The sequence below is a fragment of the Pholis gunnellus genome (genome assembly GCF_910591455.1).
Source record: "Pholis gunnellus genome assembly, chromosome: 14".
NCBI classification, from domain to species: Eukaryota; Metazoa; Chordata; class Actinopteri; order Perciformes; family Pholidae; genus Pholis; species Pholis gunnellus.
The window spans coordinates 13,871,842-13,899,633 of record NC_136541.1 but is presented as its reverse complement, the minus strand read 5'-3'; the positions used below and the strand labels follow the sequence as shown (position 1 = coordinate 13,899,633).

Genomic DNA, 27,792 nt, shown 5'->3' with positions numbered 1-27,792 from the left:
TATATAGCTACAATGACATGATACATGTTTATTTCTGTTTGCAAGCTAGTGCCTGATATCATTCTTTTTTTTGGAGTTACTGTTTATCTTACATAATCATTTTAATCTAAATTAAAGTTTACTATGTACAGATAAACCATATATTGCTGCTCACCAGTACAAACCAGCATTCATTTGCTCATGACTCACTGGGAGTGAGCGTGAAAATCAAGTCGGTCAGTTTTCTAACAAATTCTCACCATTTTCCCACAGCCGTCATCAAGTCTTAATTGCTTTTTGCTTCTTTATCTTGTCTCTTTTTTATGACTTCCATCTCCTCGCTAACACACTCACACCATGTCCTGTTGATCTAAACGCCGACCATTTTGCGGCACAGGACACTGTGACGGGCTGAATATATAGTCCCATTTGCCTGCTGGGAACATTTCCATTACCCCTATTGGCTTTGAGTGAGGCCAAAGGTTTCAATCATCACCGCTGTAACTGTCACTTTGCTCTGTATCACGTCTGGGGGACCTTGAACCCATGTGGGCTTAGGGGAAAATTTTGCCCAATAAAACCGGACCGCATTCTCTAATTCAGCGTTAATGAATGTGTGTGTGTGTGTGTTTGTGGAAAAGAAACCTAAGGTGACAGTGAAGGACATATATTACAGTGGAATTACTTTAAATCCTATAAAACACTCTCTTTCTTCCTTTCTGTCCAGCTCCAAATCAAGTCAGTCCAGTGTTGGTGGGCAATCTCCCCAGACGTCCTCGTGAAATAATTGGTAATTCAAGAGTACATGGCGCGTAAGGAGGCAAACGAATAGAGCGATGGACGGCTGAGATGCCGTCATTACAGAGAGCATGCGGTTGGCAGAAATAGTGCTGACGTTCCAGTCCTGCACTCTGCTCTCCAAAGACGTGAGTTATGGTCCCACATCCCCGTGGGACAGGTTAGAGGCATTTGGCACACACAAGTCGTGCTTCTCGTACACATTGAATACTAAATACCCTCCGTCACCTGTGCAAAAACATGTATGCATCTACTGTATGCGTGAAGCAAAGAGGACAGAGAGAAAAAGAAACAGAGAGAAGGATTTTGCGTTTCCTCATCCTCCATTAAATTTGTGTTCACAGTCAGTTTTTTTGTCTGATGAGTCACCTGCAGCTTCTACGGCGCTAAGATTTTCGCAGTTTCCCTTCAAGTACCTAGTTGGCAATCAGACCAACAGGTAATATAGCGGAGAACAGATGGGTGTCAGTCTTGTCAATGTTATCCAAGAGGGAAAAGGAATCCCGCTTCTACAGCAGCATCTTACTGGCTCTGCAGTCTCAGTTAATTTGCACAGAGAAGGCAGCCTCTAAGTGCCATGTCCAACTTTGTCTCCGTTGTCTCTGCCCCCCTTTCTGCTGTTATCCTTTCTCTCCTGCATGCTCTCTTCTCCCTCATCCTGCTGCTGCTGCTGAGTAGCAGGAGAGAGAGGCAACTCTGCAATGCAGACACAGCAACAACCTCAATCCATCTGACCAATTAGTGTGAGCCAGGATATGAGTGGCAGACCCAGCAGCCAGTCATAAAGAGAGGCTCATCATGGGGCGGAAGGGGGGCCTGAAAGACTGACAGAGGAGCTCAGAGGGGCTGAATGACAAATAAAGATGTAGGTAGAAGAGAAGTGAAGGGAGAGGGGAATGGACAGAATGAGGAGGGAAGAGAGATCTATGTAAATAAAATAAGAGAGCTCCAGACGTGGAAACACTCCCACCCACTTCATTTCCTCAAGAGTCACTGGCCGGTCTGAGTCCTATCACTGCAGTTCTTCTTACTCATCAGCTGACTGAGGTCCACCAGCTCGCCCAGCTCCCCTCGCTCCAGGGCTCCTCTCAGCAGAGCCCTGCTCAGCCCGGGGGGGTGTTGCTGGGACATGTAGGCCTGGCCACTGGGAGCGGGCGTGGAGGGTGGAGGCAGGGGGACGGGGACCATGCCGTGGCTGCTTAGGATGTATCCTTCCGGGGCTGGCCAGCGCAAAGGCAGCGGCTCGCCGTACTCCATCGGGGCACTGGGTGCTGAAACCACCCTCCGACGCTCGGGCGAGTCCTGGGGGGTCATGGGGTATACATATTCTCCTGCAGACTTCCGGAGAGGAGCTCTGGGCGTGCCCTTCATTCCTTTTTCTTGCTTGCTCAGGCAGACGTAGTGCTGGCGTGGCGCGTCAATTCCACGGCTCTCGCCGATGTGTCTCCCGCCTCCCCCCTGCTGGAAGAGTCTGGTGGTCAGGTAGACGGAGGAGGGGATGCGGCAGGGAGAGCCCAGACCAACAGAGCCTCCCCCCAGGTACGTCTGGCTGGTGTCCCACCCTCCAGAGTTGGAGTCAGACAGTCGTAGGCCTCTGCGTTTCTGCTGGGGCGTGTGCTCCGGGGTTGGCAGGAAACCCGGGTCGAGCTCTCCCGACTTCACCCAGCCGTTGGGCATGACAAACAGGGTTTCCCCGCCCTGAGTGCAGGGGCGCTCCCCGCCTCCCTGCCGCGTCACACTGAGCACGGAGCCTCCCATCCCACCGCCATTAGTCAGCAGGCCTCTTTCACGCCGCTGGATCGAGGACTGGGAGGTGTTGCCGTGGCGGCGGTTGGCAGGTTTGTGGGCCATGATCCAGCAGACGGCGAGGCCGGAGAGCGCCGCCCCGATGGTGAACGCGGACACAGCGGACGCCACAAGCAGGTTGAGGGAGACCAAGCTCTCCGGTTCAATCAGCAAACTCTGCTGCAGAATTCCTAAAGATTAAGACACACAATTACAAAGATGACATTTAGTTGACCGGTACGATGGACGTTCTCTCTCATCGTCCGTCCAGAGGGCGCAGTTTTAAATGATCATTACTGCAGCGCTGCTACTTCTACTGAGTGTTTCTCCTCCCTCACAAGATATAATAATTAATAAATCAATAACCGCAATAGCACTTATAATTGGTGAACATGGGGTTCAGCATTATACAATGATTGTCTTCACTCCAGTCTGGCCTTGGGGCTCCACAGGCTCCAGGTTCAGAGAGGCCTGGACTTGTGATCAGCACAGCTCAGACCACAGCAGCTGACGCTCCTTTTCTCCTCTCTCCTCTCCACCTCACACTTTCCATCCTGCAGCCCGGTCAGTGAGTCTCTCCTCGCAGCACACTATTACCTCAGTGTTTCCACCCAGCTCTAATCACTCCCATCTGCAGACACAGCAGCACATGCCGGTCCCTGGCTGCCTGGCCTCTGCTTGCACATTCACCACTCGGATTAGAGGCTGTCAGGTCTGCAGCCCGGCATCACTGACTTCTACTGCTATCGGTTTCTGTGCAGGTAAAAAATGTGAAACCCATTTGTTTGAAACAAATGAGTTTGATAAAGGCTTGGATGTGCTATTGTGCTTTTTTTTTCTGTTTGGAAATTCGGATCTACCTACGTGGATTCCACGACTTTGAAACTGGCCTAAAACAGGCCGAACTGTTCAGAATGAATCTGCTGGAGAGGCAATTACTTCTATATTTTTTCTTTACTGAATTTCAAAGCAAGGTTTAAAGAGGCCCTCTCTGGCACCGCTGCAGTGACGTTTGAGCCTCGCAACAGAGGTGACATCAGTATTTCATGCTAAGCTTTTGCCCCGCGGTCACCCTCGGCCAATCCTCTCTCAGATGCTCAGCTTTGAGAGAACAAAGCCTGGTGGCCAGGAGGATGTCGCACCTCCCGTCCCGCAGTCTAGTGGTATCGTCCACCAGCAGTTACATCTCTCACATCATCCCTAATTAAACTGTCTCACACTGGGAGCGTTTTGACCTGTCGGCAGTGAGGTTGAAACCAAAATCCCAGTTTGACTCCCACCTGATTCGATTCTGAAAACAGACACCAAAACACTCAGTTGCTAATATAATGGTCGAGTGGATCTTGCTGAGCTGGGGAGGAAATCCCATTATACCTATAATTACATTAAAATGTGCCCAATGACAGAAATTGTCAAAAATATTCTCTCTCATGGAAGTACAGTATCAGAACAAAATGTTCAATGACAAGCAGACAGGTGTAATGAGGGATTTAGCCACTAGGCGGCGTCTGCCCTCAATCCGCTGTACACAGCCCGAAACATAAATGTCATAGTGCTGCAACCTACCGTCACAGTCTCCTAGATGGGAGGTGGTGTTTCCATATTCCACATCTTGTTGAAAAGGCAGCCTGCAACACACGGAGATCAGCACATCAGAGACTTCAATATTTCTCTTCATATACAAACACCATCCAGTAGGAAACACGTTATTATAGTCCCTTTAATTCAATATATACAGTTACGGTATGTCATCTCTCGTGGCCGAATGTTTACAGTTGAACAGAACAGAAACAAATGTTACTGAAAATAACTCCTGAATGTGAACTATTTACTTTTTGTATAAACATGTTCACATTAATGAAAACTGCACATTAATGGGGACATTTGTTGATAGTTATCAATCAAATGTGTCATCCACTGTAATAGGATACGCTATTGATTTTCTCCTTGTGCTTGCCATCATCCCTCAGGGAGGTCAGAGGTCAGGGTCAGCCACAGGGAGTACGGATTGCGATACAGCTTACGATGTTTGACTTGACACCAATAATCCTTCATATTGTTTATGGGAACATTCATTTATTAAGGATAATGGTAGTAATCATTTTTCAACTATTATTTTTTGATAAAGGTTGGTATTTAATACTGTAAATCATGCTGAATCAAATACTATACACCCACACATCTTTACTGGTTTAGTTAGCTTACAAACTCAAATAAATACTAAATCGAAATAATATGAATTTGTACATATTCACAACATTTATTTTAATCTACCGCAACATTTTACCGTTATTGTGCAGCTTTATTTAAACTTCCTGACTGAAATGGGATGTGTGCTGTAATTCAGTGGTTTCTTGCGTAACCAGAATTTGTTTAAGTGCAAATAGACCAGAATTGCAGTAAATTACTATGACAGCCTCAAATAAATTAATAAGTAAAAAAAGAAACCTTTTGCACTTAACTGATTGATATTGGTTAATATGTCTGGACCATATACCACTTTAGTGTGTTCTTCTATGTAACTATAGAATATTGAGTGTGTTTGTTTGGCCATTTCTTTACTTATTCAATGATCATTTTCTTCTTTATTGTATTCGCCCCCAGTTGAGTAACAAGTGTCGTTGTCCACCCGTTTGTCTGTTATTTCTGTTTCTTTTGTTTTCTTACATGTGTAACTACGTCCATAATTCTCCTCGAGGGAACATTGTGGAATAGACACAAATCTAAAGCCTTGCTTGCAGTCACGGGAGCTTGAACACTGTCATCGTTTAGCATTTATTCTCCTTATATTACGTGATAAAGTTCACATTCAACACTAGCTTCCTTGCCAGACCTTTTCATGAACAAAATACAGGAATGTTGTAACTTTGCCAATAAAAACTCTCCACATATAATAACTTGTCCTGAGTCTGCAGGCAGCAGGTCTGCTGCAGAGGAAAGAAACTGTTCACAGGCTGGTGTGTACGTGTGTGTGTGTGTGTGTATGTGTGTGTGTGTGTATGTGTGTGTATGTTGTTCTCACCGTGTGCCTGGTCTCAGGAAGGAGCAGGTGCTGCCTCTGGTCCAGCCACAGTATGGGTCCCTGGAGGCTAGACAACTCCTACACACCAATGGAAATACAAAGTTTAGAAAGACTGACCTGATTTTCAGAGTGGCCATTTTTAGCATTCTTAGCAGGAAACTCTCCCTGGGAAATTTAGAGAAAATCAAACCTGGGAACAAGTTTAACAGCTATGAATTTGCAGTGGGTGAGCTTGCTTATTGTCTATCTGGCTAACAGGTAACTAGTTAGGTATAGTGGGCCATTGAAATTCTAAAATGTAAAAAACGTTCCTATGGACTCATGATATTTATCTGTTATTTTGTTATTTGTTTTCAAATGTTATATGTGGATCACTGGTCAAATGATAAATCCTCATCTGGTATTCATCACTGCAGGCACACGTACTGTATCATGTTTCTACATGTTCATAGTTTCCTGTATTCAACTGTGATATATGACCGCTGTGGGAATCAGGTTCACAGTGTGGGGTTCTACTTCGAAAGATCTTCCCCATATGTGCAGTAACAAAAAAAATGCCTTCTTGGTAATAATATTACATCATCTATTTTATTACAAACTCACATCAAGACGATGTTGAAGACTCTTGTGTCAAGTTAAACATTACATCCCAGGGATACAAATTCTCCCAAAATAAACAAGTTAGCTGTAGTTTGACAAACACACATACAATCCATCCCTTGCTGATTGAAACACCAGAAGAATTGCATTACATTTGTTATGGACGCACTATTAATGAGAGAGAGAGCTCGGTGACCAAACTATAGTTGGCCACTAAGTCTTACCTTGGCTATTGGCCTTGGCTACATTTCAAGTAACTGTAATTATCATACAAAGAAACATTGAGGAGAAGAAAAATACTCTCCAAGGCAAAACCAGGTGACAGTGTGTCACTTACTTCATGCAGCGTGAGTGCAGGTGGCAGCGAGAGGTGGGCACTCGGACCAGACAGGAGGGGAAGGCCAGCAGCAGAGAGTGACTGGTCCGGTCCAACGACAGAGACAAGAGCTGGCGAGCCTGAGGAGAGTCCTCACCACACCTGCAGACAGCAAGATACAGAAGTGTGAGGACTGGAAACAGAGGTTAAGGAGCCAGCAGACGGAGGACAATGTCCACCCTTTGGCCTCAAAATCAAGTTGTGACGGGGTCAAAGGCCTCATCTGTTGGTACCTCAAGTCAGGCAAACTCATGACCTAACCCTTATACAAAAGGTCACAACATCAGCACTGCTTTATCTAGGCCTGCTCAGATACAGCACAGAGCCAGAGCTGCGTGGTATGAAGACAGAAACTCTCTTTTGTGAAAGCTGACAGTGGATGAAGCCAAAAGTCCTGATTTTTCTGGCCAGTTCCTTCACGCTAAATCTATAATGTTTTTCTGCTGCTACAAAAGGTTGGAAAACATCAAAACAGGAATAGTTTGTATCTATTATGATACATTTAACAAATAGAGCTGAAACGTTTCAATAAGTCAGTTGACAAGAAACTATTTAAATGATGTTTTCAATCACTACTCAAGCTTAAACTCCACATATTCTCCGTTCTACCCTTTTAAAAGTGCACGCTCTATGCTTTTCTTTGCATCTTTTGGTTTTGGACTGTTTGAAAAACACAATTTGAATAATAACCATGGACATAGTAATGTATGACATTTTGTAGTATTTTTGACATTTTTTATTATTAATTTCTATTAAATTAATAATACATTTAAAAAAAACTTTCCATGGCCATCAGGGGCCGACTCCTCTGGTGGTATAGATGTCTATCAGAAAATGACCCTACTTCTCACTTGATTTATTACCTCAGTAAACACTGTAAACATGAGTTTATGGTCTCAATCGCTACTTTCAAGTCTTCTTCAATAACACATGACGTTCATTTAGTAAATTATGTTCCCATTTAGAGTAAAATCGACAATAAAGCAGGAATGCTTTAGGGTTTGCTACCTTGTGACTGACAGGTCACTACAACGGCGACTGTGAGTCATCAGTGTTTTTGTCTTAGAACTGTAACCCTTTCACAGTGTGTTATCAGTTCATGAAAAATAATGAAAATGTTGTATTCAGCACTTCAGCATTCGGTTGTACTTATCTACACCCTCTCGTGTCACTTGTGGTTGTAAAACGCCAAGATGGCGACAACCAAAATGCAGAACTAGCAGTCCACAAACCAATGGATGATGTCACAGTGACTACGTTCATTTCTTATATACAGTCTATGGATGAAACCTTAAAATCCAACTCTTTTACTATATATATGTGAATACAACTGTAACAGATACGGTCAAATAAATAACTGAGTTTGATTCTTAGCGGCACTTCAAAAATGTTAAAGTGAAATGTTCAAAATAAGTGTAATTGCAGACAGTTCTCGTGTGAACTGTTGCTGCTGCTCTCAAGTTCTCAAATAGAAGCAGGCAGCATGAGACCGTATCTACCTGCAACAGCATTTCAATAACTTAATGAAGATCAAGGACAAACTGTCCTGACTCCTACTCACTTCTCTGGGTTGAATCCTTCCACCTCCTCCAGAAACACACTGCCATGGGAGACAGAATCTCCGCTGGAAATCATCAGAAACTTCAGGATGGTTCCTCGGGAAGAGCCCAGGAACAAGACGGTACGGTTCTTATGGGGACCGGCTTCAGTGTCCGCCACCATGGATGTCAGCTGGTACCTAAACACATCAATAGTGAAACCACGTTCAATCAATAAAATGAAGTTCTGAGTCAGTATGCGTACCGTCCCATGGTCTTGACCACCCAAGGTCTGTGGCCCAGGAGTGGAACGGTCTCGTCCATCAGTGGGTGGGTCTTCACAAAGTTCAGCACTTCATCCGGCAGCGTGGTGGAGGAGCTAAACCTGGATCCCTGCACTGCACATCCTCCTGGTCTGCAGACAGAAAGAGACAGAAAAGTGAGAGTTGAGGAATAGACAGATAGGAAGAGGAGAGAGAGCGATAGAAGTCCAGAGAGAGCAAGAAGAAAAGAGCGAGAGGAGTTCTTTTTACAGCTGCTCGAGGCTGTGTGAGAAGATTTGCTGAATAGTAGGGAAGTTGCTGTGTGATTGACAGTTGGAGCTTATATAGCAGGGGAGTAACTAGACTATATATGTAGACAGATGCTCAGTAAAGCAGCACTGCAGTATTTTGTCCAAGAACGGCTCACATACACTTTGCATAACAATACCTCGGTTTAGGCACCGCTTCGTCCGGCACAGGCGTCCAAATAGACTCGGGGGATTTCTGCTCTTTAAACCGACCCTCAAAGACGTGAGCGAGCTGCTGCATGTCAAACACACACACCGCAGAGCCGGGGATGCTGCCGACGGAAAGCAAAAATAAGTCAAGTGATGAGAAGAACAGCGTTTGTGCTTGCTTGTGTGTGCACATCGTTTGCATCTCTTTACCTGTTTGGTGGCGTGGAGAAGAGACCCAGGATGACGTCTCGCCCCTGCATGTGGATGATGTTGCTTGTGGCGTGCAGGAGGTTGAAGTAAAAGTGCGAATCTCCCGGCACGGAGCAGTTGAGCCGCGCCTTCAGAAATGTGGTCCACTGTTTCTCGAGGACCCGCTGAGAGCCACCCAGGTCTGCTTTGCACACACGAGCTACACGAGACACCATCACCTGGAATAAATCAAGCACAGTCTAGTGAAATAGAGGGACAGTGGAAAAGAAAATAGGAAGAAAGGGAAAGAAAGAAAGCACCTTCTCTAGATGATGAAACTCCATGGCCATCTCTCTGAAGAAGAAATAAATATGAGGCCCCCACTCCATGGAGCTCACAAAGTAGGGCTCTGAAAAATAATATGAGAAAAACACAGTTAGACACACACACACACACACACACACAGAACAGTAGCAACGCAGTGCCGGGGGCCAAACGTAACGCTCCACAGTCCGTGACACGGAGCTGTAATAACAATCAAATCTACATGGGCCGCTGCTGTCCACGGGCCTCGCTCATCAAATATTCATGTCCTGTTTAATTTATCATCTTGGACAAGACGATACACATTATTTATCATTTATTCATCCAGCACTGTTCCAGCTTTGACCTGCCCTGGCTTGTTTTTCTCTCCATGAAAAACAAACTCAACCGTTCAATCTATACGGCTTGTTAAAACCGTGAATCTGTAGAGTCAAACTAACCTAAATACATCACTCTGTCTGAGCGTGTTTTCACTTAAAATCAACCTATTATCATGTTTGGTTTCATTGAATGTAGCTTTTTATTTAGCTCCATGAAAAGACGGCCGAACCAATTTCAGTTTTTAGTAAACTATTATCTATATCTATATCTATAACTATATATCTGTTTCTAGAATATCAATTGAAGGTGTCTGACGCAGGAGAGTCATTTAATGTGACTGTTTCTAAAAGTACCTCTGAACCATTTGGAGTCGTGTTTGACTGTGCGGAGGGCGGGGCTGTTGCCGAGACTACGATAGATCACCGCGTCGATGGCCAGGAAGTCCGTCACGGTACCAGTGAAGAGACTTCCATCTGAGAGCGAGAGAGAACCACAGAGGGAGGAAAGGAGGAGATTAAGAAGAAGAAGGGGAACATACAGATTGGAGAGATAGCACAAGGTCAGGAAGATTAAAACCAAACAAGCAATGCAGCGAGAGGTCTGACTATAAATCATTTGTAAAGGTAAACACAAGGGCACAGACGTTTCAATGTCTGGAGCTTAAAACTGAGTCTGATGTCTGCTAGAAACCCTGAATTCTTCATCCTTCACTGTGCAAACTGAAGATAGTATACCTGCAAATAGAGCCACATTGGCATGTCGGGGATCATATGGGCACCGTGCCATCCCACTGACAGGCTCTCCCACCATTTCTAGAGTGTCTTTCTGCAAAAAGAAAAAAATATATGTATAGATGACCAAACTGGCAAGCACACAGAGAGCGGCCAGCTGACAGATAGATGGTTACTAACAGTGTAGTTGGCACACAGCGGGTTGAAGGCGTTTGTTCCACATACAAACAGGCCACCATGCTGGCTGAGCAAAACCTTGATGAAATTACGGCACTCTCCCTACAGAGAAAAGCACAAAGGAAAGGATTAAAGAGGAGAAGAAAATCACAAGGTGCAGGGCAACCGTTTTGAACCAAAGCTAAACGCAAAACTACCAGTCAGAGCAAGAAGGCTGCAACTGTGAAGTAGGAAAAGTGCGGCATAAAACTATCCTTAACACCCATAACCACACTCCATCTGGAGGAACAAAAGGATAGAGACTTTGAAAGCTGTCTTCAAAGTGGAGGTTGCTGATTGAGCTGCTGCTACTGAATCTGAAACTTGATGACACTGGTCAGCTCCTCGGTTCCTGTGTGATACGACCACATGTGTCTGATGAAAAGATAATCGATGGAACTTGAATAAACCTGTTCATCAGTAGCTAAATTGGTATTTAATGATGCTAGCAAGTGTTACCAGCTTACAGTTGTGTGACAGAGCTATATTTTAGAGGAGGATATTTGGTAGCTAACTACTGAGAGTGAGGCAGAAAGTAGTTTTGCATAAAAGCAGCCTCGCTCTGCATACCAGCGCTCATAAAATGCACTAATGAACACATTATCGTATCAATGCTGGTTATGCCTCCTGGAGTCTCCGCTGTATGAATTAAACAAATGACATACAAAGTGTTAATCAGTGAGCATTACAGGTGCTAAGTGGCAGATTTTGATAGCTTTGAAAAGAGCCAGGCTAAACGTGAGCCGTTTTCCCCTGTTACCAGCCTGTGTGCTAAGCTAAGCTAACCAGCCGCTGGCAGCAACACCTGTGCTTTTCCTGCCACAATCTCGGGACCCACATCGGTCTCATATCGGCCTCTGGGGCCAAGCGGCTTGATTTGGACATTGCTGTGGTTCCGTTGTAACCAGCGTATATCCGGGTCAAGACTTCACTTTTCGATAATTGCTCATTGTTTAAAGTCCGATTAGCAACTTGAGATGCGAGACTGGAGTTGGAGTTGAGAGACGACGTGTGCGACAGACTTTTTTTCACAAGTAACCAGTTTACAAGCTGTTTTTTAAAACATTAAAAAGCTAGATCATCGTCAGACGATAGCCGGTGGATTAAGAGATTTCATTTCGGCCTCTTTTTCTCTCCACACAGCCTGTTTAACTGCATTCAATCAAAGCCTGCTCAAACATGATTGGTCAAGGCTTCAAATGGAAACCAGAGCACTTCAGTTACCAAAATCGTGTCCCGTTGCTTCTATAGAGATTATTCCCACTGTGGAAAATGTCTGCAAAAATCACTCTCATAGTATCACAAAAGAACATTATTGACAGTATATTTTTAGGAGGAAAATTCCACATTTGAAATAACTGTTTCGCTAGCTCAGTCTCGTTTCAACTAAAATAACACCAACTAACAACAATTGGCCTCTCCAGTTCAAACACAGAGGAATACAATACGTTTATGAGCATGTTTAACTCAATGCCAGCACTTTTTGGTTGGCATTTGACAAATAATAAAATAAAGTGCAAATATACCTGTTTCCATTTTTTAATAAGGTACGCTGAACCAACCAGCTTCTGGCTCTTGCTACACCGTTACAGTACAGACATGACCCAGAGAGCGGTATCAATCTTCTCATCTATCTCTCGGCAAGAAAGCACATGAGTGAATTTTTCCAAAACTATTCCCTTTACAAAGTGTTAGTAATGGTGAGTAATGGATGCATTCCACACGGGTGTTTCAGTTCAGTTCCCAAGTATTGCTGCCATCGTTAATGTTAGTGGTTCCACCTTTGCTTTCCGCACTACGGCAAACACATTTCTAAGTGTCTGCTGTGAAAAATGTCATGACTTCATATGCACACTTACCTAATAGATGCTATAAGACCGAAAAGCATTATGTCTGTTCTATATGTCAGATGATTCACAGCTGCATCATTTACCCTGCGCCTTATAATTTGATCTCTTCATGTGAGTTAGTGGGCTTAAGCTTCAACCTTCTGTCTTCTTCCTCTTATGCTCTCTCCACCTTGGGCAAGTCTTTCTCCTCCTGTCTTTTATCACAGCTTGTTTTAGCTCATACATATTTTCTTCTTTCATCTGTGTTCTCCGAAGCAACAAATCTTTTTCCTTTTGTTGTCTCTCTGGCTCTTTCTTGTACCCGGTGGCTGCCCTAGCCTCCTTATGTGTTTCTCCCCCACTCTTCCTCCACCTACACACATCCCACCCCTTCCTCTTCCTCAACTGATTTCAATTACTGTTCCCTCCCTGAGGCTGTGTCACTCTCTCTGCTCAGTTTGCTCTATAATGCCTCCTCTCGCCTCTTTTCCATGAGATCCGCCCAGATTGGATTTTGCGGATGGCAATGCTACATTCATACAATAAAGCTTATATTTTAGGTCACACCCTGTCGAGCAAGCTACCATCCCATCAAATCTTTCTCTTTTGTAGATTTGATCACATACCTTTAATATCTCACAACATTGTCATCTATCACTTCATATCCACACATAATTGCCCCACTTCCCCACAGGCTATGGATGAGATATATGAAGAAGATTGGCACAATGCAGGTGTGCAAGACAATGGCTTTCAAGCTTCATGGATATCTTTCGGCCTTGGCAACGTTTCACTGAGCTAACGTCATTTTGTGTAAATACCGTATGCCGGTGTGCCCGAAGGAAATAAGGTTTCTCTAACTGCTGTAGTGTCTGTCCATGCGTGTGATAGAGTATAGATGGTGCTGATGCATGTAAGAGTGGATCTCAGGATGCTGTGTACAAGCACCGTACCTCATGTTTGCCCTTCATCCGGCACACTCGAATGTCGTTCTTATTGGATTCCCATGTTCGTTTCTGCCAAAGGAAGAAAACACTGAATAACTTTGTTACGTGTGTCTGCGTACATTATCGGTTGTTAGTGCCCGTTTGATTTTGCATGTGTGAAAGAAAATGAGTCTTACCTTGCTGTAGAACATCTCATCACCTGCCATGTTATCCAGCTCCACTCTGTACAAGTCATCTCTACAAAACACACAACAAATCAGTGCCAATGTAATACTATAGGTGTCTGATATACAATGTAAACAATGCTGAGGCAAGGGGTCAGCAATTAGACAGTTTTTTCAGCATTGTTTCATAAGGGCCTTTTTAAACCAGTTTTCAACATGGCTTAGTATTTGTTTTATTTCTTTAATTCATGTCAGACTCAAACATCTCTGATTCTATCTAACAGCAGATGTAATTTTCCCCATTAGTACGTGAGGCCTAACAGAGTGACAGCAGCTCATATGTTAGTATTCATTTGGCAGAAAATGAGTCTATGTGAATGTGCTGCTCATAACAGCGGCCTGACTCGTTTATAGTTGAATGAAAGTTCTGCTGTTGTTGTTGCCTTAGAAGAAATGTCATCACCATTTCTGTTAGACTGCCACCTGTTTGTGTTTTTGATGACACCAATCTGTTCAAACCCCCTAAAACAGTGGAATTAAAACTAAGTTTGAATTGTGTTCCATGCAAATTAGGTTGACTATACAATGTATTTGTGTTTTTCATTGGCTAAATTAGATTTTTTGCTCCTACAGTTCACTATTTTTCCGTATATCATGTATTAGAGTAATGTGAACAAACAGCTTTCACTTGACATTTCACCACAAGATTGATTGCTTACTCGCTACAACAAACTGAAAATGTCCTCTGCAGAGTGACAGCAGATGGAAGCCGAGGCATCAAATGAAGAGCAAACGGATATTAATGCGAACACGTCAGTAACACACAGTTGGAGGTGGTTGCCGTTGGTTACCTGGCTCCTATGTAGAGCGTGCGGTTGACTTGGAGGACCGTCTGGATGTGCAGATCCTGCCTCTGAGCCGAACGATGAGCTCTGCCCAAGAACACTGGATACCTCCGCACGACTGACATGGACACACACAGTGGAATAGAGTGAAACGCTCGCTAAAAAGAATCTAGAAATGAAGTGCATTGCTCAAGGATACTTTTGATAGTTGAAAACAGAGCGAGTCAATCTACATTTACCCTAAAGACTTCTCTAACCTTCACTTTAATTGTATCTTCGCACATTCTTGATGCCTTTCTTTAGGAAAACAAAGATGTGAAGGGACGATCGGTGCAGCATAAGTACACTAAAACACTTTTATCCTCGTTTTGTTTTGCTTTTGTTGACGCATGCAGCTCCATAATGACAAAAACTGTGTGCAACCATTACTGTAATTTTATCATAAAAAAATAAATTACCTCCCTTTCCTCCCTACATTTCAGATAAGTGGGAGAGTACGGATGAGGCGGAGAGAGAAAGTGGCGGTATCAGAGTATGAGAAAGTTTCAAAGTGGAGGACGACGGTCTCCACAGGGAGCCCTCATCATCAGGAGACAGATTGGGAGAACGTCTCATTGTCCTTGACTGCAGGGGAGGGAGAAAGGAGGACGTTGCAATCCATCTCCACCTGTCTCCACCCGTTCTCTCTTCCCTCAGCCTTCTCCCTTGTCATCTGTAGCACCCCCTCCAATCCAATTGTCTCACGCTTTTTCATCTTCCCGGGCCTCTCAAAATCCATAACAATCATTTCTCTTGCTCCCTTTCTTTCTGTCTTTACATCTTTCTCTCTCGCTCATATTTATCAGTCTACCATACAGCCATTGAGAGACCGAGTGAAGTCTTTTTATCTATCTGTATGCCTGGGTCCACACACACAAGCTCAGACCCTTGACCCCCGATTTCCACCTCCACCATGAGGCCATTCATCATCAAGTCACACACACACACACACACACAGCAGGAAGGAAACGTACCCTCTACAGGGACGTAGCTGAGAGGACTGGGTTCCTCTGGGAATGAGCCATCCGCCAGTTGAAGCAGCAGGAGAAGAAATGTGAGGGGCGGAGCCACGGTCGCCATGGCAGCAACACACATGCACTGAAGAGAGACGAGAGAGAAAAATATCATTGTTATGTACGCTACATGTTCCTCCGGGTGTGCATGTGCATGAGATTGTTATTGACATTATGACATTATCAACAGGTCTCTCTCTGTGTGTGTGTGTGTGTGTGTGTGTGTGTGTGTAGGGTCAGAAGTGCAGCAGGGTGACTGCAGCCACCAACCGGGCTTCAGCAGGGATCCTGATGTGTTTCTATTGTCTGCTCACTGGTGTAATAGGGCTCTATTGTCAGAACTGTCACTCCATTGTCAAAGAGTTTGAATCGAATGGGATTCTCACAGTCATATAACACACCGAGAGACAAAACAGTCACAGGATTACAAAGCCACTTTGGGTGATAATGTTCCTTTCGTTGATTGTGTTTCTGTACGGACATATGGAGGATATATTACTGGCAATTTGCGACCAAAACAGAACAGCTGGTCCTTAGAGGGAGTAAAAAAAAGAAACGATGAAGGGAGTGACTCGGGGAAGCTGGACAATGTCTTTCAAAAGGTCAAAAGTCAAGAATGCTCTAAATCACAAGCAAGGAAAAGAGGAGGAAAAAAACTGGTCTCTCAAAGGTTAAGAGGCCACAAAAGGTCACACTGTGCAAGGTCCGTGCACACACACAAACACATGTACAAAACAAGAGTCTACAGCCATGCTAACCATGAATATCTGTAGAAGATGTAATGGCAATCCATCTAATATTGAGACATTTCAGTCGAGACAGAAGCGGTGGACTGACAACAGACCAAACTGACCAGAAACCATTGTAGAGGGGTCAAACTGTCAAAAACAAGCCCTCATGCTGCACATCAACTTATCATTCACCTATAAAACCAAGACAGTGGAATACCACTGCTGCACATGTTACAACCAGTCATAAATTGTAGCCACCACGCCATCAAACACACTCATCTAGAAGCTTTTCTATGCATTTATTAAAAATGCCTGTGGCTGAGCTACACTGTCTTTGATGTGAGAATGCTTTGAAAAAGGAGAGGATATAAAAAGAGAAGGAAAGAAAAGACAAGACAAATGAGGAGAACAGAAAGGGCGGAGTGCTAAGGTTTTGTCTTGGGATTCTTAAGAGTGCCGCTAAAATCCTCGACAATGTTTGATGAAAACACAAATGAAAAGAAAGGTTTGAAATTGAAGAAAAAGATGTGAGCAATATGAATGTCGTCAGCAAATTCAACCTGAATACCGTGTGTTCCAAGTTTCCCCCAACCCCAGATTATTTCCTTTCATCCGCCATCACTCTCCCTCCGTCCCCCACCTCCTCCCTTCATTTCTCTTCCTTTATACCGCTCAGCTTGTGTGTTTCAGAAAAAGAAAAACCCTGTTTTCAAAGACAGAACAAGAGGTAGAGAGGTAGGTGATGGGCTAGTTGCTAAGGTGACGACAACTGCTATTTGAAGCACACAGATGCACAGATGTAATAGGCATAATTACTTATAAATAAGCACATTCACCTGTGTTGCCAGCACCTCAGACTGTGCATGCGTTTGAGTGACAAGCTGTTTGACGACAGCAGTGAGTCGATGTGGCTCTGCAGACTATACACATGGGGCCACTTCAAATACAAATTCTAGCCCAGAGATTGCAGGTTTGACATGTCTGAGCCCTCTCCTCATCAGAAGCACTGGAACAGCCCTGAGGTGGGTGGGGGGTGGGAAGCCTGTTTCATCTTAATCTCCATTGGGATTCCCTGAACTAGAACTGATTGAGTCAGGTGTAAGGGGTCAGCCCCATTTCATTATGGCCATTTCGTGAAATGATGCTTAAAGCTAAAATAAAATGATGTTGTCTTTTATGGGCCAAAAGGATGAATGGAATTAAATTAAGCATGTGTTCCAGTGAGCTTCAGCATCATATGTTTGTGGTTTGCATCATAAAATCCCAGTGCCTCTTCTCAAGAGTCATAACGCTGTCAAATCTGAACACACGCCGAGGTATACATATTTTTAGATTCAGCGTGAGGTTCTGAGAGTATCATTATCTCCATCCGTCACATAATAAACGTCCATGCATTTGATTAGATATTGTAGAAAAAAAGAGGCTCCTGATAACTCAGGACAAATTCATCACATTTAAAGGGACAGTTCAATCAGGAAACCCCAATTAAAAATGCATATTTTTCCTCTTGCCTGTAGTGCTATTCATCAATCTAGATTATTTTTTATGTGAGTTGCCTAGAGGTATCAGAGTTTCATGGAACTGCTCACAACAAGGTCTGTGGATTATCTTTGAGCAACCAAGTCATGATTTCTGGAAAGAGAGAATACTGTTTAGTTTTTTAAATTATTTTTTTTGACTCCACAAGCCGAGTGTCATCCAATTATCATTGAGAAAAGGCGCACATCTCAGATATCTCCAAAACTAGGCAACTAACACCAAAACAATCTAGGTTGATAAATAGCAAAGAAGAAAGCAATTAACTGTCCCATACGTTTGCTTCATTATCAAATTAATACAGTTATTAGCTGTCTATACATCCATGCATTGCAGACAGGACCCGCCAATAAATGATTTACCAGACATTTAATGGTGCAAATTTGCAGAAATGTTAACAAATATAGACTGAGTAAATGATCTGGGATGTAGTAAGACAAAGATGTACATGCAACCCACACAATTACGTTCAAATACAACCAAACTGTCCCATCAACAACAAAGACTCTTCTCTATCCATTCATATACAGATATTTCCCCTGTGTTGAAAACGTGAGAACATAGAGACAAAAAACTAACAAAAATGTGTTTATATATACAGTACATGCAGTGACTCTGCTAAAAGCCTGCAAGAAAAAGAGAGAAGCTGGGCATCCCTCTTTCCTTCCTCACTCTGTTCCTTTTTCTCTCACACACAAACACACTTGCGAACCGCCTTCACATGCTACATACCAAAAGCCAGCGGCCTATCATTGATGTAGCCTCCTCATTAGAATGTGTATTGATTAAAGCTATCGATCTCTAAGATAAAACGCTCAGATCTGGGCCAAGGCCGACATATTAGAACTCTGCTGCTGGACAGTGCCATGACGGAGGCAGTATTTTTAATGCTCTGGGCTATAAAAAGAGGTTTGGGGCAGCGCTTTGACGCAGTGGTTATCAAGGGTTCTGAGTTCTCCCCGCTGCGCCGAGAGACAGAACAGACAGATGAAAGATAAAAGACAGACGTGGTTTGAGTAACAGACTTAAAAAGAGGAAGAGCGATACCGCCTGCGACAGACTTGCAGCTCATCAAGCTATTAAAAAAACAAAACAGACTGCTGGTGACAGAATGAGTATCATGAAATCAAGGTAAGAGAGACAGGCGAGTGGAGAGAAGAAAGGGTGTTATGTATTTGTGTCCGATCTTGTTGGTGTGATAGGATTAAATAGTGTGACACTGACACGGTTATCATGGGACGCATGTAATGACGGCGACAGCCGCGCAGTGCAATCTACCCTCATCAGGCAATTACCCATTAGCAAATCACCTGCTAACACTCACATCATTAACTAATCAGCAGGTCATCTGAAGAAGCATAATCACCTGCTTTCGCCTGTTATCAGTTTGTCCATATGTTTCGTCCTCATCAGCTGGGACTGAGCTACTTTTGATGAAGTCTTTTTTCTCCAGTGTGCTCTTGTTCAGCTGCCGCATGGCTGAACCGACGGGGGTCGGATAGGGGTTCAGCAGCACGCTGGGAAATTCTACACAGCCCCACAGTATGTCAATAAACTATATGAAATATATCCATTCAATATGTATCCATGATTCCATCCTAAAATGCCTCAGTGGCCTTTAGCGCATATTGGACATGCTCATGTTTACACGAGGCATCTCAACTATTAAAGCTACTGAGCAAAATCAATACAGTAAAAAGTAAAACGCAACATCCCTATCCGCACCGAGCAGCATTTACTGACCACAGGGAAACATTGAGACATAAATACAAAAGGCCTCAGCGGCCCATCTGAAGGCACAGATGCACAGCTAAAACCAAGCCCTACGTCGCTGTTGTCGAAATGCTCAAGTCATGACTTGCTGCAACCAACTACAGTACAGCAATAAATTAATCCTTTGATATGTGTGTGTGTGTGTTTGTGTGTGTGTGTGTGTGTGTGTGTGTGTGTGTGATAGAAATTGGACAAGTAAAATTTAAGCACTTCTGTCCGTTGGTGTTGACATTTTTCTGCGTTAAATCTGTCGTTGTGATTAGGTCTACAGGCAGAAATCTCTCTCTCTTTCTCCTTCTGTCTCTCTCTCTCTGTCTCTCTGTCTTTCTCTCTCTCTCTCTGTCTCTCCCTCTCTCTCTGTCTCTCCCTCTCTCTCTCTCTCTCTGTCTTTCTCTCTCTCTCTCTATCTCTCCCTCTCTCTCTCTCTGTCTTTCTCTCTCAATCTCTGTCTTTCTCTCGCTCTCTCTGTCTCTCTCTCTCTGTCTCTCCCCTCTCTCTCTCTGTCTCTCTCTGTCTCTCCCTCTCTCTCTCTCTGTCTTTCTCTCTCTCTCCCTCTCTCTCTCCGTCTCTCTCTCTCCCTCTCTCTCTCCGTCTCTCTCTCTGTCTCTGTCTCTCTCTCGCTCTCTCTCTCCGTCTCTCTCTCTGTCTCTGTCTCTCTCTCGCTCTCTCTCTCTCTCTCTCTCTCTCTGTCTCTCCCTCTGTCTGCTGCAGCCACTCCACTCCGTGCCTTTGTTACCGTAGCAACCAATAGCAAAGCTAGGCAGGGATGTTCTGTTGCAGTAGATGTGAACGCTGGGAGGGCGGGTTCGCCCTTTGAACACGTACGGGCGTATACATTTGTGTGAGAATGCACACACTGATGCATACGCTTGAGCTTTAACCCAAATCCCAAATGTACATTCGTAGGAGTCTGCATGAACACATACGTGGACACAGATGCCGGGTGCTGGGGTCCCCCCCCCCCCTTTCTCAGCAAGGAGGGGGATGGGGGAGCTGCAAGCATTTTGTCTCCACATTATCCACACTCTGGCAAGACAGTATAGCTCATTTGAAATCAATATGACAACAATGGAATATATTCATTGGAAACTCAACAATGCATTTATTACACATTCGCTAAGAAGGGTTTTTTACTGCTGAGCCCTTCTTTTCGTGGTGTTTCCCCTTCAACAATGTAAGATCCCGGCTGAATCTCTATGAGCTAGCTGGATGATTGTTCTGTGTTCATGTAAAACCTTTCAGACTCATTAAAAAGAACAACTTGACTGGAGCTGAGGTGCAACTTGATTTTTTTTAACAAAAAAGATTGTGTGAAGCTGAATCTCTCTTTCTAACTAATGCTCTTTGTCAAAGGAAGCAGACCTCCTTTCCTTGACTATTATGACAGGTTGATTTATAATATTGAAACTAATGCATCAAGAAAGTGAAACATAAACTGTAAAACAAGATAAGATATATCCACACGAATCCTTCACATCTCCTCATTTGTAACACACTTGCTCCTTGAAGACGGTATGCAGGTTAAAGCCTGGAATGAAACAAAGATGGCCTGAGGGTAGAAACACAGACACGGGCTAAACTGGGAGAAGTGGGTCACCTTCACACTTCAAGACTCCACCCTGCGAGCACTACAGCGTCATTACTTAATGACTTAAAACGGATATCCACTGAAAATGGACAGGGTGTGAACAAAATGTAACCGTTTTTTTTCATACGGTACAGTGATGATTCCAGTACATCATTAATATAGTAGTAAAAGTTCAGACAAACATTGTTTGACTCCTCAACATACCTCTATAATAACCTGTCCATCAACAACACCAGTAGGTGCATTTATGTTCATTGAACAGATGTTTCGGGAGCCCAACCTTTCTTTAATTCACCACAAAGATACAAAGTTTAAAAAGTTATATTTGAAAGAATGCAATTGTGCTGACTTTGTAGAAGACAGAAGTTGTGAATTTTTTTCGTGAGAGTTTGGGAACCAGTATTCAAAGGAGAAATATTCACACTTTCACACTGGTGTCAGCATTCAGCTGGTCTGACTGAGACTCAATTGAAGAACGTCTGACAAACACATGGATCTAAAGAATCCAGAGGCAATAAAGGTCAAATTTTAAGATCTGTGTATATTTGGCCCACCAGGCTACACGTATTTAGTAATGACAGTGTCGCTCATAACTCTAATGTTTAACTTCCTTGTATAAGGAATAATGCAACATTTTGTGAATTGTTTTCCCATATGAGAGTGATATCTGAGCATATTTCCCAAAATATCAAACGATTCCTTTAATTTCACTTTGTCTAAGTACTTTTTTAAAGATTAAAAGCTCAGTTGGTAAACGTTGTAGAGGTGACTGTGAGGTAACTGGTAACTGGGGATTCAGAGTTCAGGTTGCTGTGGGAATAATTATAAGTGGTATTAAAAATCCTCCGTATCAGGTGGCAAGACAGGTAGAACCACATGCTGTCAAAGCAAACATGTCGAAATGAGAAGAAATAAATGCGTCGATATATATTCAGATAGCCAGACCTGTTCACATGCACTCATATACAAACACAGTGAAGAACAAATCTGCATGCGCACACACACACACGCGCGCGCGCGCACACACACGCAATCATGCTCTCTTCAGCAGAAGAGTCAAGTCTTTATCTTATCGAGGTGGAGGCGATATTCCCTCAAGTGGCTGCCTGTCTCCTCAGAGCAGGTCTAATCAGAGTTAAGGGAATCTGTCTGTTGCTGTTAAATATCCTAAAATACTATTCAATCTACAGGGTCATTTATATGCTAATGCAAAGGTTACCTCTGCATAGGCCTTTGACGCAGCTGTTAGGTTATGTGTGCGTGTATGAAAGAGGGGAAAATAAGATAGAAAGAAGGGAGAGATAGTGAGAGCGAATGAAGGAAAGAGGGAGATGAAGGAGGAGAGGAGAGAAGATACAGATACAGAGAAGAAGGGAGACATTCCCCTGGGTGAGTGCCATAGGTAATTAAAATAGGATGGACAGAGCTGGAGTCTAGCCAGAGAGAGCTCCATCTCCCCTCAGACTTCTTCCCCAATCAGGCCTTCTGCCTAAAGCCAAATTGCTGCTTGTGACAGGCACACAGAAGCCTATGGATGCAGAGAGTTATCAGCTTATGGTTAATGGACATGTACGAACGCAAACACACTGCTCAGAAATGCAGGTGCAAAGCAATCAAACACTCGCAAATGACTTTGGGCGACATAACAGGTAATGTTGTGGTGCTGCACTGAGACAGAAATGCACATGAAAACAACACACACACACACACCTACACACACGCACGCGCACACTCGCACACCCACACACGCACTCACGCGCTCACACACACATTTTTGGTGCTGTACAAAGCTGCAGCAAGGGCAAACGTTACTAACCAGAGTTTGACTGCAGTAAGCACATATACATTCACTGCACAGCTCTGAGCTAGAGGCGAGCACATGAGTATGCAGTGCACGCACTCAGACACACACTATGAGCACAGAGTTGAACACACGCACACTCCAGTGCATACGATGGCAATGAAGATGCGGTTTAAATTACACAAACAGTGATGAGGGCTTTCAATCTGTGGATTTGACTTGCTGCTCTTCGGTTTTGTCACAGAGTGTTAAGGCTGCACTTCGTACTGTACAAGGTATAGTCCATGATATCTGTCTCTAGTGAGCATCTTTTCATCTGCTTAACTGTGTCTTCAGGTAACACAGATCAGAATCATCTTACCGCATGTGAATTGGTGTTTTAATATAAATAATTTGTAATGCCGGGCGAAAATATCTATTTATTGTTACATTTTTGCTTTTACTGACCACTGCCCAACATCTTCCTGCTTGTCATTTTTCTACTTCAACAAAGACTATGCTAAATAGGCTGAGCTAACGTCTCAACGTGGCAGCCATTACCATATATCTCGTACCCTGTTTGTGGCTTCTCTTATGCTGGCGTAGAAGGAGGCTGAAGCTGAAAGGTAGCTCATATTCTCGTCATGTTGTTCTTTGTGTGCCGTGATCACCAGTAAGGGTAAATATAGCTCTTTTGGCAGAAGCCTGCTAAGAGGATCACAGCTCACAAAAGGTGGTCTACACACAACAATCAAAATGCCAGAGAACCTGCTCGTGGATTGACGTGTGCATGCACACACGCCTACAGCATACACACCCGTACGCAGAGACGACACCTCCCCTGAGAGCTTTCTCTCCTCCTCGCAGGTATAATTGTGTTTCGGCTACACTTTGTTCCTCTCCCCTCAGTTGTGACTGGGCCGCAGATGAAAAGCCATAATTAAAAGAGAGAAGTTGTGTTTGTTGCGAGGAAGGGATGGGTGTGGGAGAGGACAGGATGAAGGAGGGAGAAAGATTAACCACAACAAAGCTTCATCAGGCAACAAAACCATCTTGCGTAGCTGGGAGACAAAGGACTCGGATGTGCCTTTATCTCCCAATAAAAAAGTCTTCCAAATCCCTCTAGCTAAGCTGCCATAACTAAAGCCTGCCGTTGGCTTAGGTGCTGGCTGAATTTGCTGGACAACAAAAGCAGCGAAATATGAGAGGATAGACCAAACACCCGAGAAATATGTATACCTCCATTCATTTTGTGCAAAGAAGTAACAGGTCAATTGCCTCAGCGGTGGCATTTGAGAAAAGGTTACTTTCTTATATGCTTATTTTGTTTTGTTTGTGTGTGTGTGTGTGCGTGCAGATGTGTGCCTCAGTGAAAGCATGAAGTGGATGGTCATTTTCTCACTCTGCAATTTTGTGATGTAAATGAGAACGCAGAAGGTAGGAGATTTGACTACCTTTATCTTTCAAAAGTTGAAACAGCTGTGATTTCACTCACAACCAATTTGCCAGGCAGTTAAATGGGAGGACCAGCTGCAGACGCAAACTATCTCATAGTTCTTGTGACCCCTCACATACACTACAACAAATACGCTCATAAAATATGCATGCATGTGTGCCCTAAACCGCCACACAGGCCGTGCATGTCATATCATCTGGCCCGACCCTGATGAGGATGAGGGAGCGCCAGAGGTGTTGTTAAGGTGATACAGTGGACAGGAGAATACACTGCACAATGATCACACATGTTAGCCTGTTATAGCCCACACAATGTGCACGGGGAAGCAAAAGAGAGGCTGCTCCTCGGGAGAGGAATCAGTGAAGACAGAGGGTCATAAAGCTCAAGATGCATGGCCACTGTAAAGTATACAAAGGATTTTTACATTGAAACCAACTGCAAGGCATTAATATACGGCACATGTGGCTGACACGGCAACCAAATCCACATATTGCAGCCACCTTAGCTATCTCATGCATCTGGTGGCGTTCAAATTATAGTACCATGGACAATTCAGCGTTTGCTAAAGCTCCTCAGCTTGTGTGGTGCCTATTATCTAGCTCCTTTCCTTTTCAAACATCTGGAAAGAGTTGTCAGAAAGGCCCAGTTAGGCTCCTGAAAGCCTCTCACACCAACACAGAATGTTTTGCATAAGGGAGTTTATTTTGAATGTACCTGTCTGAGGATAAAAGCTACTTTCTGACAAGTAAAGCAAGTATGCCTGCGTGACACCTGACCCTCTGACCTTCCTAATCGTGCACTCTGCAGGAATAGGTCACCCAGCAGATGCCTGCCCAGCTAGGTCCCTCTGATCTCGCTGCACCGGGATCTGCAGACATCAACACGCTTTTCAAGTGTTGATTTTGTACTAAAGAATCCCACCGAATCCTAAACACAGCGCTCTGTGTGAAACCAGAACTTCAAAAGATGCTGTAGCTGGCTGCTTTTGAACACTTGACACTAGTCACAACTTTGCTTTATTTTATGATCAGATTAGTGAATAATCCTGCCTCTGTTCTGACGCAGAGAGGAGTGGTTGCTTCAGGGCAGATTTTAAAGTTACTTTAATTTCATCTAAACACTATAGGAGCATACGTCCACATTCCCTCATATACAGTATGAGTGAGAGTGGGAGGTATATCCAGACTGTGTGAAAACAGAGACATTTACAGCGTGTAGAGTTGAAAGCGAGTCACGGTAGTTTTAAAACAGTGTCCTGGGTGGCTCAGGTTTGGCAAAAAGAAACTAAATCAATCCCTCTGTCTGATATGAAGTAGGAATAGAAAACTACAGGTTTAGTGGCAGCTTAGAGCCCCCACAGTGTTTCAGTCATTCAATGTTCCTCTCTGTGTACCGGAGGTAAAGACAGGAGATCTGTCGCCAATTGCTCGGCGTATTCTCTTGGCGAAGCGTAGAGAGAAGCTGTTAGGTAACATCTCTCTCCCTCCAAAATGTTCTGTCCGTTTCATCTCACTCTGTTTACCACACACAAAGACACACACACACACACACACACACACAAGATCTCTGACTGTCATTCTACACATTTCTTGAAACGTGCTCCTTAGCAACCCCAACATACTAATCTGCTGGCGAATTGCTCCCTTTGTGGGAAGGCTCTATTATGCTGCAATCCAATCTATTTTTTTCTGTGCTTGAGATGCCCTGTTTGCGGCTTAGCATGTGTGATTAAATAGGGTCCTATGTGATCAATAGAGCTCATTAAATGTCCCTGTGGGCAGTTGTCTCACCCTAAGGCTCTCTTAGATTGCTTTTACCTGCAGCCTGCTCTGCCTTGTTGCTTCAAGTGGCTCCAACTTTGTTTGCGGCATAATTAATTTTCTAATTGAATTACTCAAGCCTGGCCTTTGCATGCGATTTCCCTAAATGTAGATTGAAGTATCCATTTGGTTCCCTTCACTATAGGCTGTGGGTGTTTTGGTGTGAGAGGGCTTTTTGGATTGCTGGATGTTTGGGATGGGCGGCTGTTAGACTGCCTTCCAAAGGGAGGCTGGAGGAAACAGTGGCTGCACCTGTTGTTCCCTGCGGTTGCTGTGTGTTGGGGTTAGCACCTGCTCACACGGCTGCTGTGTGGCTGTCTGTGTGGGCAGCAGGGATAACAGGGAGACCATTCACACCCCGCTCACACTGCTGTCTGCAGCCCCTCTCCCTCAACGCTCGTTCGCTCTGAGCTTTCTGCTCAATCATTTCTTTTTCTGTCTTTCACGTCCTCTCTCCCCCTGTAGCCTATACGCCGGATTGCTATCTACCACACTTTATCCTTTGCATCCTCCATCTCTCCGTCTGTGTTTCTGTCTCTCCCTCTCCTCTTCCCTGCTGCTCCTTTCTATTTTCTTTTTTTGTCTGCTACCATCTCTTGTTGCCTTTCAACTCACACAGAAACATAAACATAAACAGCAGCAGCTGGGTGCTGTTACAGTCATTCTGTGGCGCTCGGTAGCTTTTAGTGTGAGGGATGCCGTTGTAAACAATGAATTAGATATAACTACTAAATCACTTCAGTAAGAGCTGAGACGGCAGTGAGTGAGCATTTAACTTGGGCCGGGGTGGTTGTGAGTGTGCAGCGTGGTTATGGCCAATTTAGGTGACATGTTGTCGAAAGTGCGCAAGACATATTTTGGACAAAGGAGTTTTTAGAGTAGTCAGTCATCTTTGGATCTGTCTAAAGTAGCCTAAAATAATGAAGAGACATCATTTGGGCACCTATCACGGCCTATAATCCGGCCAGATCACAGGTCCTGATCTAAATAACAATTTCAGGCTTTGTGCTCCAATGCAGTGCTGTAATGTGCAAGTACTGTGAGCTGTTTTTTGCTGAGGCATCACTTCTAACCTAAGATCCTATGCAACACGTGACAGAACAATGACATGCAGGGATATGCAATAAAGATATGCACATAATATGCAAATCATACATCAAACTCGCAGCAGACACAAAGAGCAATTCTTGTCCAAATGAGGTCCAGGCGATGCCAAACACAACACATTGGCTAACCCGGAGGAGAAGCCTAATAATGCAGCATCGCGTTAAGTGGCAGTAGACTAATACAATTGCTCACATGCTGTATACCTGTTCGCCCCCACCCCCAACCCCCCATCTCCCTCACACATATCCATCTCTCAATCTCACCGTTTGGCACACTCACCGCACCAGATGGCCAGGTAGGGAGGAGGTGGCAGGTGCCAGTCGCCAACTCGCCCTCTCCGGTCGCTCTTCTTCCTCTCTGTGGAGAAAAGGGTGATGGATACCACGTCTCTCGGTATCTAAAGCGTCCCTGAAATAACAGCAGCTCCTTAGCCGCACCTCACCTGTCTCTTCCCTCTACGGTTCCTGCGCGCCGCCGTAGCATCACCGTTTACCGAGCGCGTACAAAACGCCCAGTCCACTACAAAAGGTTTTTCTTTTTTTTTTTTGCCACTGGAGAAAAAAA

At 44.1% G+C, this 27,792-nt stretch overlaps 1 protein-coding gene across 1 annotated transcript; it reads right to left on the bottom strand.

Moving 5' to 3' along the window:
• Positions 1-1,767: 1,767 nt before the first annotated feature.
• LOC306705631 (semaphorin-6B-like) lies at positions 1,768-27,711 on the bottom strand (the record flags this gene model as incomplete). The annotated part of the gene is given in 19 exon segments (XM_079172438.1): positions 1,768-2,753; positions 4,129-4,190; positions 5,585-5,662; positions 6,522-6,662; positions 8,122-8,298; positions 8,364-8,513; positions 8,810-8,941; positions 9,030-9,247; positions 9,329-9,417; positions 10,007-10,126; positions 10,388-10,478; positions 10,565-10,663; positions 13,383-13,445; positions 13,553-13,613; positions 14,392-14,503; positions 15,399-15,522; positions 27,508-27,530; positions 27,533-27,585; positions 27,671-27,711. Coding segments are annotated over 19 exon segments (2,820 nt in total).
• Between the last annotated feature and the right edge of the window lie 81 nt (positions 27,712-27,792).